The sequence below is a fragment of the Cyphomyrmex costatus genome, unplaced genomic scaffold, assembly GCF_001594065.2.
Source record: "Cyphomyrmex costatus isolate MS0001 unplaced genomic scaffold, Ccosl1.0 scaffold192, whole genome shotgun sequence".
NCBI classification, from domain to species: domain Eukaryota; kingdom Metazoa; phylum Arthropoda; class Insecta; order Hymenoptera; family Formicidae; genus Cyphomyrmex; species Cyphomyrmex costatus.
In genome coordinates, this window is record NW_017275954.1 from 75,888 (window position 1) to 97,854 (window position 21,967).

Below are 21,967 nucleotides of genomic sequence, written 5' to 3' on the forward strand. Positions count from 1 at the left end.
ATGTATATATACAGATAATCTACTTAAACAGGTACGGTATACTTATGATTACTTGTCAAACGCTAAATTGAGTCTGTGTTTGAAATTTTTCTGCAATGATTGTGGGGTATTTTGTAAAAAGTAATATATATATGTAAAAAATTATTTGCCTTATCTTTGATACATAATATTTTTCTAATTCTCAACAATAAATATACTATTTTTTGTTTTCTTTTAAAGTCAAAATAAGACATCGAAAGATTAACAATCCAGAATATTTGTATTTTTATCAAATATATATCGATTATTCATTTTTTTTCCTTTAAAGCTTCTATTTACTTATTTGACGTCACAATCTAATAGTTGTAATCTAAGATAATAGTAGTCAGTAAACAGGTACCTTAATACACAATATAAAATAGAAAAGAATAACATTACAATATTAATACATTGAATACATATTGCAAATATTTCAATTTTCATGATAAATTAAAAAATATAATTTCTTTTATGTTATATCTCTTCGTGAAGTTAAATTCTTATTTACAAATTAAGTGAGTAAATATCACGAATATTTTACAGATTTTACATAAACAGATAAATACATCGTTAAAATTCCAAAATCACACTTGATTTTCAACAATACATCTTTCTTATCAGCCTAAGTGACTTAAGCAAAATTCTCTTTCTTGCAATGTTTCGAACTTTGTTTTTTTTTTAAAAGATCGATAGTATCATTGAAGAAACCTTTTTCGATTGCGAGATAAAATTTGAATTTTTATCTATTTATACTGTTTCAATTCATACTGATTCATGATTCATTATTAATAACTGTCCCCCTTATCGTCGAAAGGTGTCTTCACGAAATATGTTGTGAGAGTTCCCTTGCCTTTCACATATGTCGGTCCTCGACAGACAAGCTCATATCCGGCGTTGATAAGAATCTTGGCAGTGTCTTCAGTGACTTGGAGCTTACCCATTTCACCGCAACTATCCATCCTGGATGCCACATTTACCGTATTTCCCCAAATGTCATATTGTGGCTTTTGTGCACCTACCACACCAGCTATCACCGGACCGTGATTCAAGCCTACAATGAAAAATATTGAATTATTTATTTATTTCACAGAGTTAGGGAGATATCTAATTGAGAAATATTAATATATTTATATAACTTACGCAATTGTTTATTATATAATATTCTTATTGAAATTATTTAAATTTAAAAAGGTATTTGATAAAAAGAATTTAATGATAAAAGCGTTAACAATAATATGTAAATTTCTATTTCATCTGTTATTATACAACAATTTTTCGTTCCTACCTATTCTCAATTTGAATCTCTGAAAAGAATCTCTGTTAATTTGATCCAGAATTGTCATAAGCGCGATGGCAAACTCGACAAGTACAATCACATTATGATCTTGTTGCTTCAATAGGTCCTGCATGAAACAAACAAAGAATATATACATATATATATAAAATATCATTTTGATAATTTTTTTATTAGAATAAAAGCAATAAAAAATATTTTAAACATATATATACATTGATTTAGCATGTGGAATTATTTTATTATGCAAAATAAATATTTATTTAAATAACTTTTAAAATTATAAATTAAAATTAATAAAGATAGCCTCTGATTATTATAAAAGTCTTTATAAACGGAACAGGTTCTCAAAACATTAAGTAAGCTATGGAATTTTGACTCTAAAATTTAATTTTATGATCTTACTTTGCCATCACCACCCTCTTTTCCTGGACTTAGGCCGGATGCCAGCATATAAGTACTACCTATCGTTTTAATTTTTTCGATTCCCGAAAACTTTGGCTTGAGTAAGAGCTTGTCGAAGTCACAAATAATTTCATTAAGTAGACGCAAACACTCGAGACCTTGTTTATTTATATCGGTTTCATCATAAAATTCCTTGTAATTCGGAATTGACGCGAACATCACAGCAATGCTGCTATATCTTTCGTGATAGAGTTCCTATTAAAGACAATAATAATCTTTATGTCGATATATTAAATAATAACAATCTTTCAATGTCAATATATTAAAAAATTAATTAATTTTTAATAATCCATTTTTAATAATTATTATGATTGGAGATACTATTTGGGAGACTTGAGCAGAAATTTTTGAAAAGTATGACTATCTCTAAATTTTTCTAATTAGTGTTATAACTTTTTTCTTACTTATGATCCAAAAATAAATTAGTTTGAATATTCTGCATATTTTAAATGCTTATCGAATATTAATCATGTGTCGGTATGTATTATGTATATTGAAATGTGCAAATTTCGTTAATTATGGCATATAAATTGGATTTATCAAAATTATTACTTTTTAATAAGTTAATTCATTACATATAATACATAATGAAAATAATTCTGTAAATCAAAATTTTAAGAGCTGACCTGCATAGCTCTCGTAGCTAAAAAATGATCAGCCACATGCGCTGGAAGAATGTTTTCCAAGAGAATCTTGTTGATTCCTCTCATGGTTTCTACCTCGTCTTGTTCAACTCTCAACTTACTCTTCCATAAAATATCCATTCTGGATGTATATTCTACTTGTCTGTCGAGAATGTGAAGAATCAGACTGACGAGAACCAGAGAATATCCTACTTGTATCAGATAATGGACGCCGTAAAACCTGCGAAAATGTGGCTCACGTAACATTGCGAAATCGATTTATAACATGAGTTCTTTGAGTTTTTAGAGCGCCTTACTTACTTGGCGCCAGAGTTCTCGTAGTACATTTGGATTACTGGTGCTTGAGAGAAAATTACGAGTATTACGGTAACAGATAGGAGCATTACGCCTAGCTTCAGCAAGAAATCGACCCTCAAGTGTGTCCAGCCAACTACTAATGCTATTACTGGAGAATATATATATAGCTGAAAATATTATTTATTGTAAGCAAATGGGTAATAAATATGTAAGTAAATTTATCTTAAAAGAGTTTTATATATTAATAAAGAGAATGATGACAAGTAATGCTTTTTATATAAACCATTCACTTAATAAAAATGTAATATAAAAGGAATTGTGTAAGATAACCATGCAGTATATTTTTTGAAGACGTAAATACACTGTAAAAAATAAAATGTAAATTTAACGTTTTTGCACGTCTCAGAAAGTTCTACGCATCTTTAAGTTAAAATTAACATTTTATTTTTTATAATGCAATCGAAATATTTTAAATATACGCACTGGTACAATAGTGTATCCTGCAATGTAATCAACTTCGATCAAACTAATGACTGATGATGAGATGGCTAATAATGCCGTTATTAAATATACTGTTATTCTAATACCCCGACTAAGTGCGATTTGATATGTTTCTTCGGTATTTTCAGAATCGGTTTTTCCACTAAACCAAGAGATTGCAGCGAATATAATTAAAGATGCTAAACCAGCTGCGAAGCAACCGTAAACTATGATGCTTCTGTGGAAATAAACGATAAAATTGATTATTAAAATATTAAGTAGAAATATTATTTCTTTTAATTGATAACATTTTTTATTTATGTTGAATTAAATATACATATAAATAAAATTAATTATCTAATGAAATAAGTACTACTAATATAATAGTTCTATTTTATAAATATTATTGTAAAAAGGTAAGTTATACGACTAATAATATGGTTTATTTTGAATGAAAAATGTAAAAATATTGACTTTTTACAAATTATGACATTATAACATATTAAAATAATAAAATCAAATATAACATATATATATATATATATGTTATATTTGACATATATATATATGTTATATTTTTTATATTCTCATTATATATATATATATAATGAGAACAGAGGAAGTAAAAACTAGTTCAACTATTAAATAAAAAATCGACTAATAATATTCGATTAAATTGTAATTCACCTTGGTAGATAGATGATTTGGATACAGAACATGACAGCGTAAACCACATTGGAGGCTACAACGTACCAAAGATATTGCTCATCCCTCCGTTCTCGATACAACTGTTCTTGACTTTTTTCTTTGAACCAAAAGGTAAAAGGCGAAATTTCTTCACTTCCGCCACACCAGTGTCTACAAGGTACGTAAAAATAGAAATCATTTCTATGTTGCAAATTGGTTGATTTAATTAAGTAAACATGTTTCATGTTTGTCGGTTTAAAATTATATAATATTTGTCCTGAAAGGTGTATTGAAATAATTAATAAATTTTAATAATAGCCATATAACTATATGTAAAAATGTGGATAATGAAGAAAGAAGAGTAATATAGTTATTATTAAATTTTATTAAGCTATTAATAATTAAACTTGATATTTTTTGTATTTTTAACGTAGTGTCAAATGAATAATCTTAATTTCTATTGATATGATGTTAACATGAAGTATAGGTATATATACATATATAACTCACTGTGTATCAAAACAGCTGGCATTATTTGCCAATAGATTTGATTCGATCATTGCTATGCTCTGTCGAAAAAAGTAAATTGTTTTATTAAACTTGTTTTATTATTTATGGAGATAAATAGTAGCTTACTGTTAGGCCAATATTTTTCGCTAATGTTGCTTCCGCTATATTAGCGAAAGGCTTATCCGCACCCCAACATTCTACATATTTTGTCATTTTGCTACTAGGTCTGGATCTATAAAAAAATAACATTTATTGATATTATTATTAATAAATTCTAAATAATGTTATTGTTTATTGTTTACAAAAAACTATAATGTATTAAAATGAATTGAAGATTTGAATTTTATAATGTATTATTTTTAATAAAATAATTAATCTGTAATATATAAAAATAATAATAGATAAATTCCAAAGAGTAATATATTATAAAATAAAATATGTATTTTAAATGTATATTATTTTTAATACAATTTTTATTATCATAATTGATCATGACATATTTAATATACTGCCAATTAAAGCGCTTAGCTAAAAAGCTTTTATTGTGAAGCTATTACTGTTGCAATATTTACATTTTTGCATAAATGTTAATTTGATAAGAACTGAATTACTTAGAATTATGTAAATTATAAGACATGCCTGGAAGGTACTGGTCCAGGCCCTTGTATACGATTTCCACCATTTTCCATTCCATTTTCCTCTCGATTTTTCTGTAGAGAGTAAAAATTATCAACAAATTTTTACATTTCCTAGAGATATATTTTTATTTTGGCGCGCATCTATAATATATATGTGTGTGTTGTGCGTTAGAATTCTCGTCAGAGAAAGGATTATTTTAAATATTTCGAATAAGATTAAATTTTTTATTTTTACAACAAAAATTAGAAAATATCTTGCTAGAACATTTATCTTATTATTGTAAGATAGGACAATTGCATTTCAAGTATCGAGCATTAATCACTGTCACTATTGTTATCAAATACATTCCGTTTTTATACAAAGAATAATATAAATGTATATTTTTGTGATAAGAGAGAAATTTCAATTATTACAAGAAAGAATTTTCTGTTTTTATTACACAAAAGATTTCTATTTCGTAAAATCATTGTTTTCGTATTTAGAAAAAAATAAAAGATATGAATAATACGCTGAAAGAAAAACGCGATTTAGTGAGCTTTTAAATAAGTTTTTAACAAGCTTCAAGATATTTATTGAGGCGATAAACGGAATATTACGATCTAAACTTCGTTTATACAGTAATAAAGCATGGCTTAATTTATTCGGATTTCCTGTTTCACGACGAACTTTATCATAGCTTTGCGATTATTCAATGCAAAACACTAACGCAGATCTTCTATTCGTTCTCATGAAGGAAGCCGCACTATACATTTGCTTGAATTCTCCTTGTTCAATGGATTGTTGCGAACATATTTTAGCATCTCAGAATTTAATTAAAAGTAAATAGTGTTATTTTTTGTAAAGAATTAAAATTTTACGAAATAGAAAATTCAAATAATATTGTAAAATAAATAAGTTAGAATTATAAAAAATTCCGGAAATTATATAAATTATTTAATATCATTATTTGTGTAATATAAAAACAAAAAGAAACTACTTTAAAAATCATATAGTTAACTTTCTCAATGATTTTTACGTTGCAAAGTATTATTCTACATTAACATTACTCACATACTTACCTATTTTTCTTTAATGAAAAAAATGCATGCTTTAAATATTAAAATAAAATATTCTAACAAACAATTATTTTTTTGAAATATAAATTAACATGCTACTGCAAATTGCTTTCTAAACCTATTTTTACACTTAATCTTTGTAATTTGCACCGATGAAGATAAAGTGTATATTGCCATAGTAAATGAGAATAGATTGGATTGTGTTTTCTCATCGGCAATATCGGTAAAGCAGTTTCTTTTAACGAAAGATTAAGCAATAAGAGTTAAACACAATATAAATTATTAATTAAAAATTAGAAATGGCTGTGAGTGGATAAGTGAATTAAAGTTTTTATAAGAAAAGAACCTTTTAAATTACAATGAATTTTTAGCGAGTTTCTACTTACTTTAGGTGGCACAATAAGAAAAGTCTCTATTTTGTGCTGAGCAAGATAATTTTCCCGAGATCCTCCATCACCTGGTTCAACCTCAAAACGATCGCCTAGTTGTAATAGAGTGGCTTTTGTTATATGAACCCTCCTTAAAATAAAAAAAAAATCGTTTTTATAATAGAATTTAAACAATATAATTATTTTCTTATTATTTATGCATAGTAATCCATTATTGTAAAAGAGATCATTAACATTTTTTAATTATTTATGCACAATAATCTGTAATGGATTTTCTACAAAAAATAAAATCAGATTATTTTTAATGTTGCATATTAGTAAGGCTTTACAAAATTTCAGAAATTTAAAAAAAATAAAAAATATTAGTGGTTGTTCTCTTTTACAATAATGACTCTAAAAATAAGTCATTATCTATAAAGCTCTAATCAATTATTATTTTCTGTTATTTGACTGTGATTAGTCAATTCCTTAAGATTTAAGACTTAAAGCTTAGGTAATAGCTTTTTGTAGAAAGTCCATTATTGTAAAAGGAAACAATCACTTTTTAATTCATCATCACATTTTAAATCACTAACATTTTTTAATTTTTTGAAATTTTTAAAATTGTATAAAAGAATGGATTTTTTAATGATTTGTATCTTGTCGGACACAGGAGTCGCGCGTTTTTCTTCTGCCAATAACAGTACTTGGGCATTTCATAAAGAGGTTCGAAACAATTATTTTTAATGAGTTTATAACCAATCGATTGGAATCGATTATGAAATCGAAATATACATATAAAACCTTAATACTTATTATGCAACAATAAAGTAATCCTTCTTTTCTTTGCAATATTATGCAAACAATAATCAGATATGAGAAGAGTTGTATATTGTTATATCAATGTTTCATAAAATAATAAACTCACCCCCCCCTCCCCCCAACTAAGTAAATATCGCAAGTGCTGACATTCAGTACTATGCAGACAACTGCAGTAGAGCACTTTGTTCTGTATATAGTACGATATAAGCGTCGTACCGCAATGTGGTAGAGATGAAGACCAATACAGATCGAGAAGACCACGACAGTGGTGAGTCGTCTTACCCTGGTAGACCACCGCTTTCCATGTGATTGGCTAAGGTCACGTCGTCGCTCCACACGTCGAATTGCCATTTCCGCAGACCGAGTACTCCGCACAGTACGTTCCCTGTGTGAATTCCTATCCTCATGTCGACGTTAAAGCCGGTAGCCTCGCGAACGAACCTTCGTGCAACAAGATTCAATTTGAAAATACTTTTTATCCCACACTTTTATGAAAACATATTACGTTACTTCTGCATTCTTGCTGCATCCTTTAAATTTGACTATTATTCAATGAATTCGGTTTGTTTCATAAATTAATTTGTTATTCAAGATCTGCGGAAATATTAAAAGTATAGATAAAGAAAGAGAATAAAAGAAGTATTGAGAAGTCTTTTATTCTAGAATTTGTTGTACATATAAATTTATTTCTGAAAATTATAAAGTCCACTTATAGTGCCAAAGAATTATAATTAAAGAAAAATATAATTTTTGTTCGATACACGAGACATTGTTATATTAGAACGTACTGAAATGTTAAATGTCAAGAACAGCTATTAAAGAATAATGGGCAAACTTTTAAGAATAGAATTCACAAAACTATCAATGATAATAAGCAACGGTTGGCTGGTCGATTGCATTGTTCCGTAATTAATGCCCATGTAACACACTAAGTGGTTCTATTAATCCTCTAATTCATGTTACCGCATTTCGGTGCGTGAACAATATCGACAAATCACACATACATACACAAACATGTATCTATATTATTAAAGCGCAAGAGACGTTTAACTAGATTTATGCCAGAGTGTTATGTCAATTATTCTATGTAATGTAACTTAGCATGATGTAAATGTATAAAGGTATTATGTTTTTTACTCTTATTTAAAATTATGAAAAAAATTAAGTTAAAAAAAATTTTTTTACAATTTTTTTTTTTTTAGTTACTGAAATAATTAGCAGGCAAAAAATCTTTGAAATATTATTCCAATAATTATACGCATATCATTGTACGTATTAAATGTGAGAAAAATGTGAAAGAAGAAAGAACATTGTCGAATATATACTCTGTAATATATTGTAATGTTCTGCGTGCTTTTACGGAAAAATCTTCCTTTTTTTGTAAATTCCTCTGTGCATAAAAGTAACGTCGTATAATTATTTTCACGTTTCTTTTTTTCACCCTATTAAGCTTCAGGCGACAATTTAGAAAAATAGGTAGAGAAAAACGTATGTAACTAACGAGCTCTCGTTCGTTTGCAATGTATGTAGTTTTACTATTTTATTTGGACCTCACCTAATGGCATCGATCATTTGCAATCCCATATTTACACAGTTGTAAGCATGATTCGGACGGGAAACGGGAAGTCCGGAAACACAATAGTAACAGTCACCCAAAATTTTGATTCTCATGCACTGATTGTCCTGAAACATCATAAATTGATTCATTATTAAACTTTTAAGTCCCGTAATAAAGTAACATTTTGCTTCGTTACTTCATGACAAAAATAGAAAGGAATTTTCTCTTCAATAGAAATTTTTAATACTTTTTAAAATAAAAAATAATGAGTATATATTGAACATTTTATAATCATGATTAATATATTTATAATTATTTATAAGCAATCCTTTATTATTTATATAAATTGTCACAACAAAAACTATAATTTTTTATAATGCAATTACGATTATTTTTAAAACAATAATTGTGAAAATGTACTGTAGGATTTGTTAACTGATTAACAAAATCTCTTTGAGACTGTTACTTTATAGTTGTCTTTTCCTTATTACAGATTGATCGAAATATACCCTGCAGCGCGATGTGTTTACGAAGACAAATCTATCTATTACAAAGGCAGAAAATAGATAGTGACTTTTCCTACATGGCTTTGGTAGTATCGTGTATATTTCACACAAATGGAATAAAGTTTTTCCATCTGCGTCACCGTTTGCCTATCGCGAAATATTGCACGTTTGCCAATTCAATTGCAAACGGCGGAGAAAAGAGCGAGAAGTCGAAAAGTTCGAACGGATGTTAAACTAGTTCAAAAACACATCTATTGACGTCTATATGACACATAAAGCTGCTCCGTGATAGAATACTTTCGCAAAACTTAAAATATGAAACTTGAAATTTACCTTGTGTTACATCGTTATATAATGTCGTGTTATATCTGTCGTATCACATCTAATTTATACTTAAATCTGACACTTGAGTTGGCCTTAATTGATCTAATTAAGATCCGATTTAGTTAGGATCTAATATCAAATTGAGTTCAGAAAGGATCCAGTTTCCTTCATCGAAAGACCCTTGAGAATAGTCTAACGGATTCAAGAAGACTGATTCAAGTCTAATGTCATGAGACTTTAATTTTGTTGCGGTTGCAGAGATATTTTGTACGACATAAGAAAGAACATTGTGCAATTTTCTTGGATTTATTTTCTACAATATATAAACAAATAAATTTTATTGTAGTATATTTTGCAAAATGTATAACGCCGTTTTATTATAATAGATATCGATAAAATATGAAATTCGTATAAAATTGTACGAAAAAATTGCAAGAAAGACGGTATTTCCGTCCGATATTATCTTTGACATAAATAATTGATTCGAAGCTGTAAGAAATTTGTCGCCGGTAAGAGAGAGAGAGAGAGAGAGAGAGAGAGAGAGAGAGAGAGAGAGAGAGAGAGAGAGAGAAAGAATCGATATTATCTTTCACCTTCATTTTCCACATCATTAATTTATTCGTATATTTGTGACATTTCTTCCTCCATCATCTCAATTGTCCCAATTGTGTTTCTTTTCTTTTATCAAGCTCGATTTTGTGAACCATGAAACTCATTGTCATCAGTGAAATGTTATTGGGTAAATATAGGAATTGCCACGAGAATTACTATACAAGAAAGTATACTGATCGTGCTACATTTTTGTGAGACAGAAATGAAAAATTTCTATCAAATGTTTCTAAAGATATTTTTTTTCTTATTTTTCTTTATTATTATTATTAGTATTTAATTATATTATATTAATAAGAAGTGTTCATATATTTGAGATTTTTTTATGACGTTTGTGTTTCAAGTAGCCATTTTTGTTTATTTTCACACAGAGCAATTTTATTAAAAAATTTTAAAATATTTGACCTTTTTATTCTTTCTAGTTAATTACTTTTACAATTTACAATTACGATTTATGTTGATCGTAAAACAAAGTTTAGCTTTACCGAATGTATGTTGCAAATGAATTTTTCGTCCTTTTTGTGAAAGTATGATTAGAGTATAAATGTGTTTGTAATATATCATTACTTTTGTGTTTTATTTTATACAGATTAAATTTTTTATATTGTAACAAATTGGATACAGTCTCTATTGTCAATTATGACGTTTATATATATTATATATATAAAGTTACACTGATGTACAATTTCAATTTTTTAATAATATATCATACTAAAAAGTAAAGTCAAAGATAAAATGTAGTTCTACTAAATTCTTTAAATTTTTTGTGTCAATATCATTTCATCTATAAGTTTATTAGATTTTATTCTGTGGCATTTAGTTTGTCGCGCAAGAAATGGAGTATGACAAAATTTCAACACGTAACTTGACGCAAAGGTTGAATTTGGATTACACAATGACTTTGCATAGATTTTGTAATGAGATTCTCTTGTAACGTCTACTACATCGTGACACAACCATCTGTTCGTAAATTATAACTTATTGCCGAACAATTGCATGGCATTGTATGACGCGATTCAAGAAATGAGAAATTTCGAGGAACAGAAAATTACTGTGTCGCACGTATACCAGCTGAAATCAAAGTTAATAAATTTGGTGGACTAAACGTATAAAGTTAAATTTAGAAAATTTTGTCACTAGTTATTTTCTGATCCGACCAAAATATTATACCGATCAAAATATTATGAAAATATAACTACTATTGATATGACGCAAACACTGGAATTCTTTAAGACTACGGAATTTATCTGCGTAATCCCCGTCATCGATCGGCATACCATTGCAATGTTTTTCCCATTATTACGATGGCGATCTAGAAGTCTGTTCTTTACTTTTTCTACTGAACAATCATACATATTTGTTGATATTTCAAATAATTTAAATTACGAGATATATCAAAATCTTTTCTTCTTCAATTAATTTAAGAAATATGTCAACATAGAGCACGTATTAGGGAATTATTCTTTATAACAATTATTATTATATAGGGGGGAATTTCGATTCAAATCACTCCATTTTTCTTACGAAACAATAGAAATTTAGAGATAAATTGAACAATTCCAATCGGAATCCATTCCGAATGATTTCATAATGCATGCCTTACTTTTTTCATTTTGGTAAAATCTATATCTGTCTGTAAAGCTTGATTGAAATTGCATGTAAAACCAACAAACAGGAAATAATTGCTCTAGGCAATCAAACCAAATGGACCAATCTATATACGTCATGTTTGATTTTTTGCTTGATCAACGAATTACCTATGGCGAGAATGTCATTTCCGTTTTCGTAAGAAAGATTTTTTTGTGAAATAATCACAACATCCACTGGATCATATTACCAGGATTCATATCACGCTCCGGTAACGCTGTAAGACTTTCCCGGCCGCTATAAAAACGAATTATGCGACGCCATAAAGCTGCAGGCCTTGGTTTGCAATCTGGCCCCCGGCGAGCGAAATTTAGCAAGTTTCTAGCTAACTCACTTCTCTGCTAACAGATGTTCAGCTTTATAAACAATTCCTAAAACTCGAGATCGATAACGGTGGTAGTGATAGTAATGTTGCGGTTGCGAGACCGGGATGAAAAATAGATGAAACTCGAGTTTTAAAATCCGTTCGCTCGTGAATGCACGCTCCAATCCTCTTTAACATTGAAAATACGTACAGCATATTTATTCATTGATATTAGCTTTTATTATTATTTAACGAGTCACCAAATAATAATAATAAAATAATATTCATTGATATTATTATTATTTGATGAGTCAGCAAAACTAATATTGTAATATTGACTTGTTAGCTATTAATTTTTAATAGGAAATAAAAATTGATAAATACTAACATAACACACAAATAATTAGCAATTGGAGTAAATTTAGCAACATGTATAAATTGATTATTAAATTAAATTTTATTTATACAAAAAATAGAAAATGTCAAGTAAATCTATTAGCAACCAAGTATAATGGAAATAAAAACTGAGAATAAAATCACAAGACAATTTTTTTATTTTTAATGAAAATCAACGATTTATCTTAATATGTAAAGTTAAAGTTATGCACAGAAAAATAGTTAACAAAAAATATACAAGCTAGAGATGTTATCGTGTCTGTGGTGAAGAGAAATTTTCTATTTTAATATAATGATTTAAATCTAAAAATGTTAGATAAAAATTATAGTTTATTCTGTATGCTTTTATTCTTACTCGTTCTTTCAATATTCCGCAAACTGTTAAAAGTGTAATCGGATAGTATACTTTACAATCATATCTAATGTAGATATAAACTAATAAAGTTAAGGAAAAAAATAGAATTATATACAACATTGCTTGTTCCTTTTTATTTATACGAATATATGTATAAATCTGTTAATTCGTAGCAAAAAGTATCTTACGATTTATTAAGATAAAAAGTTATAGATTTTATTGAAAGGACAAACATACTCTTTTCTTTCCACAAACAAGTTTTTTACTTAATCTAAGTGGTTAAAGCACGAATTTTTTGAGAACTCAGGAACGATCAGATTTAAGCTTAATATTGTGTTTTATTATTATTCTGAAAGCAATTTTTCGCACTAATGTAGTGTAAAGCGAAAATTCGTGCTTTTTCTTTGCCAAAAGAAAGAATGTAAGCGGCATCCGATTATAAATACAAAGCTGCACAATATTGTATACTCTGTCTTCTTTTATAGCTTTATTAGTTGTAGCTATATTAGTTTTAGTTTAAAAATTACTCTTCTCGTGGTTTAAAAAATCAGAAGAATATGATAGCATGTATTACAAAATAAACTCTGTTTTTCATTCAATTTTTATATTTAAATCATTTTACTAGAATATAAAATTATTTTTTATTTTTCTTTATTTTTAATTATATTTCTACGCGTAATTTTAAATTTTAAATTAATATAAATCATCGATTTTTACTGAAAATAAAAAAATGTTTATGTTGCATTGCTATAAAGACTTTTTCTTCAATTTTTATTTTTATTGAGCATTTTGTTAGGTAATGCTTTTACTTTACACGATCGATTCTTCACGTAAATGAAATTTTTGTGAAATAGAATCGATGTTGCGATCTATAAAAAAGAAGATAGAAGATAGTTGTCAGTGAGAAACAAATTGCACACATTTTTGTAAATCGAAATGTTCGAAAGAAACCTTTTATTTTCACTCTATCATGGCTTGATTGAATGATATTCAATACTTGTCGGAAAAGCGCAACCGTAGCGCATCACATTTTACAATTTTGTTTATTATTTTTTAAATAAAGTTATTTATTATTTTTACAGAATTGAATTATTTTCATGAATCCTATTGCATTTAATACAAAACAATTTATTCTGAACATATACCTTCTTTCATTTCTTTTCATTGTCATTTTTAATGTATAAAATATGTTTTTTAAAATAATTTATAAAATTTTATACAAACAAAATAGAAATTCGAGTTATTCAAAATAATAATTAGAATAAAAAATATTTTATTAAATATATTGCACTTTAAATAAAATTGATGAGAAATTAGTTGATCATCTGTAATCTCTTACAGAAAAACTACATTTTGTATACATCAAACGAAATTTATTGCAGGAATCTCATTTGTATTTAAAGTTAATCTCTTAACTTTTAAGTTTATAACAAAATTCAAATTGTAAAAACGTTTTGAAATACTTATCAATAAAATTATAATTTTTAAAAAGATGTTGTAAATTATAAATAAAAATATATACAACATATATAATTGTGTGAAAAGTTGTAAAAATATTTTAAAAAGAATTTTATATAACAAAACGTACATTCTACTTCGATATCTAAATACTGCATTGCAAACTTTATATATAGTTTTTTTAGTTTAATTATTAAATAAATATATGCACTTAACTGAATATCATTACAACAGATTATCGCAAATATGACACATAAATAAAACAAATAGGATTGCTACAAAAGAATACATGTGCTTTTTTGATAGCGATTTGATCGCGCTTAACCGCATAAACTCGGAAATTTATTTAGTCAACGAGGAACTCTGATTGAAAGACATATTGATGGACTAAAATTTGTATGTTGCTGAAAAACATATTTAAACCGTTAAACGGAAATAAACAAGCACAAAGAATTAAAAGTATTTTACAAATATTGAGTTTTTTTAAATTGCAGTGTTTAATGATGACTAACATTCCTTTAATTTCAAATTACAGTTTTTAGTAATTACATCGCAAGCGAAAGGATTTTTCCTAACAAAAATTAAAACTTCTCTCCACGTGCTAGATTATTGTAACATTAAAGTTTTAAAATATATGTCTACACGTTATATATATATATAAAATAACAACTTTTATTAAACAAATTTTATTAAATTTTATTAAATTTTATTGAATTTGAGAATTTGAAATGTTTAAATTCTCGTTATTTTATTCTCGTGTAAACTAAAAGTACATTTTCAGTGTCCCTCTTTCTACAAGTGATAGATGATCATATGCTTGTTGGTAAAGGGTAAAAGGTTTTAGACATTTTATTTGCTTCGCACTAATGGATCCATAGTCGACCTTAGGTTAGGCGACAATATTGACGATAATATATATGTAGCAAGAAATCTAGTGTTGCAAATCACACAGTGTGTGACCCTTTCTACCATCATCAATATTGAATTGTTTATTTCATATTAAAATTGATTTTCGAAATAAAAGATAAACTACTTGCAATTTTGACAGGAAAGAACTTTAAATAAGAAATTTATTATATTTTGAACTACAGATGATTTAATTAAAATAAATTAAATTTAACATAATTATTATATTATATTATTCTTACCTGCGCTATTTGATCGAATCTACCAAAGAGCTCGTTGAGCGTCTTCACAAGGTCGGAAGCTGAAAGCTGCTCAGACAGCGGTGTAAAGTTGACAATGTCTGCATAGAGAATGCTATGCAATCAACAAAGATAATATATTGTTTTTAAAAGTATATTGCAAAATGTCTTGACGGAAATATCTAAGACAGATTAGATATTTCTAAAAATATCTAAAACAAGAATTAATTTAATAATATTGAAATTCTTATAAATGTTAATATCATTTTAATATTTTAGTAATTTAATATCTACAGTATTTTTATTATAAAAAAGAACTGAGCAAAAAACAAGTAGGATATATATTTAGTAGGACATACAATTAAATTATTTAACGCTTTGTCAAAAAATTTCAATATAAAAATTGGAATTTAAGGAGCTTTTTATTAATCTTAGGATCATATAAGGTGTGTACTTTAAAGAAAGAGGCATTGAGAAAAAATCGTTTTTGTCGGATCGAAAAATGAGCTCGATTAAATTTGCATGCTGCACAATCGAGCGATCATGTGATTTAAATTCCGTCGCATCGCTAGATCAATGGATAAATAAAGGGCGAGCGACTAAAGGCAATGTGCGACACGTGCAGCGTGCGTTTATTTCAATGCAATCAATATTCCTTGCCATCATCCTCGACCCATATAATCCTCGGGAGAACTAAATACGCGCTTCTAAATACACTGATTATGATTAAATTATTCCCGTTCTTGACCTTATGAGAAGCGGGTCTTTATCTTATTTTTACATTAGCTTTCTTGTTGCGAATCGATTTGCTCAAATGCTTGTATGAACGAAATATTGTATGCAGGTATCAAAAAGCAATTGCAATTTAAGCTAAATCCCTTACGAAATAAAAATTGTAATTTATTTTGGATTTATAATAACGAGAATAGGTATAATATCCTAAAAATATATTAATCTTACACATAGTATGTGATAACATACTAATTAAGATTAATATTTTGAAACAATTAAATAATTATTTTAAGGAGTTTTATTACGGTCATTAATATGTATAATAAATTACCTTACGTTGTTATGTCGTTGTACATACATCTCTTGGAAAGTGGTATGTTTATGCTTATTAGCTTCCTGACAAGCATCCGCCATTTTCAACATTATACTCCTCTTCACCTATAATACATATATATATATATTTATAGCAGATTATATTTTAATATATTTTTATTCGGTATAAAAAAATGTCATTTATATAGATCTTATCTTTGATATGACTGTGCAATTTTACGATTACAGAAATATACAGATATTAATCCAATACAGTCGGCACATCCCTATGACGTATTACATTGGAAATTTATGTGTCATGCAACATGGCATCGACAGAACATTATCTACTATAATTTTCGATTAGTAGATTAACATGTAAATCACTCATTCAACCATAAATTATTCATGTCACCACCAAATGTCATTATATGCATTATTTGTACTAGCCGAAAATAATCGAAATCCAAATTGCAATCAATTTTAACAAACAATTTGTTTGTAAGTGCTATTAAAAACAATCGATTATAAGTAAAAAATATTAGTTAATGATAAAAGCTAATGATAATTAATAATGACTACGCGTTTATCTCATTGACATCGAAACATCTTTATGAATCGCTGAAGAAAAATCTGTGAGTTTCGAAACGTTCAATATTTTTATACTTTTATTTTTTATATTTTTATTTTTTGTTTCTTAGTAATATTGTAAATTATTAATTTAAAAAAATCTTATTACTGCTCGATTTAAACCGTTTTTCTTTATACTTTGCATTGCAAAAAACGAGCAAAATCTAATTGTAATTAATAATGTAATATATCTGATTATTTTTATAAATGTTCTAGTAAATAACAATCTTAAATATATAAAATCGCTCTAGCATTCGCAAATTTTCAAATTTATATTGTATTTTTTAATGTATATTATATTTAAATCTAAAACAAATTGTAGCATTTTTTACGGACAGCAAAGATTATATACATATATTTAAAAAAAATAAATAAAATTAGACAATTTTGTGATCAAATATAAATATCTACATTATCTCATAAACGAAAAGAATCTTTGACATGTCTTTTAAAATGTGTCATCCTTGATATATGTTAAATTCTTTGAACATGTATTTTTGGAGAAGTGATAAAAAAGTTTTCTGAACTGATCACTCCATCCACGTAATTCAAATCACTGACGTAAATCTTTTGCTGACTGTGTTTCTTCGACTTTCCCTTTTCAAATAAACTTCTTACGAATTTTAGTTTAACTTCATAGGAAACTTTTTTTTTAGCTCGAATCGTTAATTACTTTCATCGGGAAACTTATTTGCAGAAGTTTTCATCTGTTTTTTATTAAAGTATGGTATGATATTTCTTAAATCTCCATCTCGTATGATTGTAGTACTTGCAAAATACGACTGAAAACGATCGTTCAACAATCGTGCACGAGAACTTTTATTTTCTTTTGTATATATTTAGAAAAACTATTTACTTCCATAAGATGTGAACGCCTACACATTTCATCCCTCGCATGATTTTATTAGTTCTGTGATTAAATAGTCAGTTTAATCAAACGTAGGTTGAAACTTAATTAAACCTTGATCGAATAGCGGATGAGTGTAACAAAAATAAGAAGCTTTTTCATTATATATTCATCCACGCACAGCGGAAAACTCCACGCGGATACTTTCCGTAATGGATTGTAATCGAGATTTTAATTAGATCATGGAGCATTTTTATTGCTCACCTCTGCCGCAATGTAAGCTGGAATAACGCTGAGCAATAATTGTTCCTGCTGCTCTCTCTCGCATTCAAGCTTGATTCGTGATTCGATCACAGTCTTTGTGCCGGAAAAAGTTTTGCGATGAGCCATCATTGTCAGGATTCTGTAGTACATGCCTGCGAGGATAGCAGCCAGAAGGAACATGATCTCCACAACAAGCTGTTTTAAAATATATTTTACTAAAATACCCAGTTCGTAATTTAAAAGTTTATCGAAGCCTATGCATTTACCTGAATTATATCGTAATAACTCATTAGATCATCCAAAATAAATCTTCTTGAAATATGCGCAAGGGCCAGAATGCAGCCGATAATGAGTGGTATTTGCCACTTCATTTTAGGTAGAATAGCGATTATTGATAAAATGCAGACGAACAAGGGCACAACGCCTTTTAATATTAAAATTCCTACACCGAGTATAATAGAGGATGTTAAACCTATTAAAATTCTGGACCGTTTAGAGATCATGGTCGAAGGTAATTGCGTGACCACTAAAAATGTCAAAGAGGCGATGAGCATAGCTGTTAATGCCGACACAGGTACAAGATCGGTCACATTGGATAGCTCCTGTAAAAGAAATTAATATTAAAAGTATTAAACACAGGCAAGATTAATTGTGATATTTGTAATCAAACTCGAAATTATTTTAAAAGAAGCATCGTTTTCTTCTTTTTAAATCATTTATATGACTTTAAATATTAATATTAATATTTAACTTAACTTTAAATAAATTTTACATTTACAATACTTTTGTGCTAACGTAGAATAACTAGCATGGAATAACAAGCAGAAATTTTAAAAATTATAAATTATGTAGGGAAAAGTCATATTGACGAAATGTGAAATGAAACGTGAAATATAGAAACAAACAGAAACGTACAGATAAATAAAAATTAAATAAACATAACGAATGTCCGTATTTTATTAAAACATTTTTTGTAAACAACTGTCAGGATTATTCTTTAGTTTGTAATTTTTAACTTTTGCTCTCTTATGTCTCTCTCTCTCTCTCTCTCTCTCTCTCTCTAGATCTTGAAATAAAGTTAATGACTGATCTTATTTCTATGTCATTTTAATGTTGATAAGATGCGAGAAGAAATCTCCGATCTGAGATAAATCACGTTATCAATTTTCTCGCATGTCCTGCAAATAGCTATCGTGAAAGGACCAACATTGTCCATTCTCGAATCCAATCTTAGAGCATGATGTTATATACATTCTTCGTGAATCTATCGGTTTGAACAGCTTCCATGCATTGCCTAGGCTCTTTGCACCTCCAATATCAATATTAATTCTTGGCTCAGTTAACAAATGCTCTGTAGTTCAATTTTAGGACAAGTTTATGAAGAATATGCATACTGTCGAGAACCATCTTGGTCCAATATCGATCCATTACAAAGCAGTGTAGTCTTTTAATTGAAAATTAATTACAGCTTGAAACATCATCGCGTAACCTCTGCTCCTTGAGAAGTAATATAATGCTCTAACTTAGGAAAACTTGAACATTTTGCTAATGAGCATTGATTTCTTAAAAATAGCGATAAAGTGAGAATAAGACATAGTAGGTTTTTTATTTTAAACTTTTTGGATAAACAAGATTAACACAACAAAAAGTTATTTTTAGGTAATTTTTTAATTTTAAAATGACAATTAATTGCTTGATTAATATAAAAAAAAAATTTATAATATTTTTAATTTCAGCTAGAAAAATTATGATATTTACATGATAATCGGTGAAACAGAGAGCACCTAGAGCGATCAACGAGGCGACGGCGGCAATGCTGAATGTTCCTGTGTAGAGAGACGCCGTCAACTTTCCTTCGTACTTGTCGCGAAGTTCCTGAAGTTCCTTAACGCCAGCATTGTCCCTAGTAGTATCACCGAGACTTTCTGAAAAAAGCATTGTTGCAATTTAACTTCGTCACATTCATATATCGCGTGTGTGAAAGTAACGGGTGTACAAAAGAATTGTTAGAGAACAATTCAAGGAATTTGAAATACCTTGTATATTTCAATGTAATATTTTTGATCGTTATTGTGCGAGAAAATATCAACTCGACAGAAAAATGAATGAAGATTGCATGAGATGCACGCATATATGATTTTAAATATTTTATATTTAATGTTATGGTTCTAAATAACACATAATTTACTGTCTCATTTTACACTATATTAAAACATAATATATAATAGTATATAAAAGTTTAACTATTACATTATAAATGTGTGTATATAATATATATATATGTATATATAGTATATAGAATTGTATATAAACAAGAACTGCTTCAGTAAATAACAAATTGAAATATTTGTTTAAACTCTTTATTTTGCTTTCAATGTTACGAATATTTTTAAGTAAATAATCTTTTAATGAATATCGTTAATCTTTATATTTGCTTACTTTGGTATAAATGTTACAGAGGAATACATTGCAAGTATTAATTAACATTACAACATTGATAGCTTAAAGGCATACTGTTTATTTGCAATGTGTATACAACATAGTAATAAATTCTGATGCAGTATTGCAGACATAATCCAACGGGGAATTACTAATTTAATACATTCTGACTTCTGTTTGAAAAGGGCTTTGATGTCGTAATGCGTAGGAGTGTAACTAAATACACATATATGATGTTGTATTATGGGCACTTCAGTCACAGGAAGGTTTAATTAACAATCTGAACGCGAATAAAATTCATGTTAGTTATACATACACTACGTTGTTGCCCAACCATCCAATTATTTTATCAACATCTTATTTTATCCTGTTAAGTACGGTATTAAATAGGATAGCTGTTAATTATGTAATAATAATAAAGTTTATTTTATAAATTATAAAAAAAGCTTATATATACTTTCCCATCACAAAAATTAGATTTTTTATGTTTTCGTCATTTTATGGTTTACCTCGAAATAGATTTCGATTTACATTCGTATAGAATACAACAAATTGTGTTTGTCTAAATATATAAGGAACTGTTTGCTGGTAATAATTATATTTATATCTAATTATGTACGCTTGTGCGCATAAAGTGAAATTATGTCTCCTGAAATATCGTCGAAGAAACACATTATTAGAGAAAAAATATTTTAGGTAAAAGTTGCCTGGTTTTGAGAAGCAAAACGAAAATGATTTAGAGATAATTTTAGGTGATTTAAAATTCACAGTAAATGATATTAAATTTTTAAATAAAGAGACAGTAGTATTTTTTAATTGTAGATTTTTATTATTATGAAATATGTTTTTGAAACAATGGTTTTATTAAACGCCTTCTTATTAAGAACATTCTGAATATGAGTTTTTAATGTTTAAATATTGCCGACATTAACGTGCTCAGGATATATTGTAGCAATTTCCTGGATACAGGCTTTAATATTCAATCCTTTTTTATTTTGCCGATAATGGACGATATATAGCGTCTATAAAATACAAATTAATCAGGAAGAATTTTTAAAGAGTAAACAGAAAAAAGATTAATATCATATATATAGTAAAGTTGAAATGAACACAAATTTAATTAAACTAATTAAATATATAAATTCTTATATTTTTAAATATA

At 27.6% G+C, this 21,967-nt stretch overlaps 1 protein-coding gene across 1 annotated transcript; it reads right to left on the reverse strand.

Moving 5' to 3' along the window:
- Positions 1–674: 674 nt before the first annotated feature.
- On the reverse strand, positions 675–20,304 carry Adcy2 (adenylate cyclase type 2 Ac76E). The gene is made up of 18 exons (XM_018538063.1): positions 20,125–20,304; positions 18,633–18,968; positions 18,367–18,561; positions 16,645–16,751; positions 15,585–15,696; positions 8,835–8,962; positions 7,562–7,720; positions 6,476–6,608; positions 5,035–5,105; positions 4,522–4,627; positions 4,396–4,454; positions 3,886–4,056; positions 3,202–3,436; positions 2,722–2,885; positions 2,404–2,641; positions 1,718–1,972; positions 1,304–1,421; positions 675–1,069 (listed from the first exon to the last, which is right to left on the reverse strand). The coding sequence occupies exons 1-18, from the start codon at positions 20,302–20,304 to the stop codon at positions 804–806; spliced, it is 3,033 nt and encodes a 1,010-aa protein (XP_018393565.1). The 3' UTR covers positions 675–803.
- Between the last annotated feature and the right edge of the window lie 1,663 nt (positions 20,305–21,967).

Bases quoted from the DNA above. Each gene is read 5' to 3' on its own strand.
- Adcy2 (XM_018538063.1), bottom strand. From the start codon at position 20,304: ATGCTTTTTTCAGAAAGTCTCGGTGATACTACTAGGGACAATGCTGGC. The intron at 18,969-20,124 runs GTAAATATCATA...TTTCTTTTACAG, and splicing joins TCTGTTTCACCGATTATCAT to GAGCTATCCAATGTGACCGA. The intron at 2,886-3,201 runs GTGCGTATATTT...TAATATTTTCAG, and splicing joins CAGGATACACTATTGTACCA to CTATATATATATTCTCCAGT.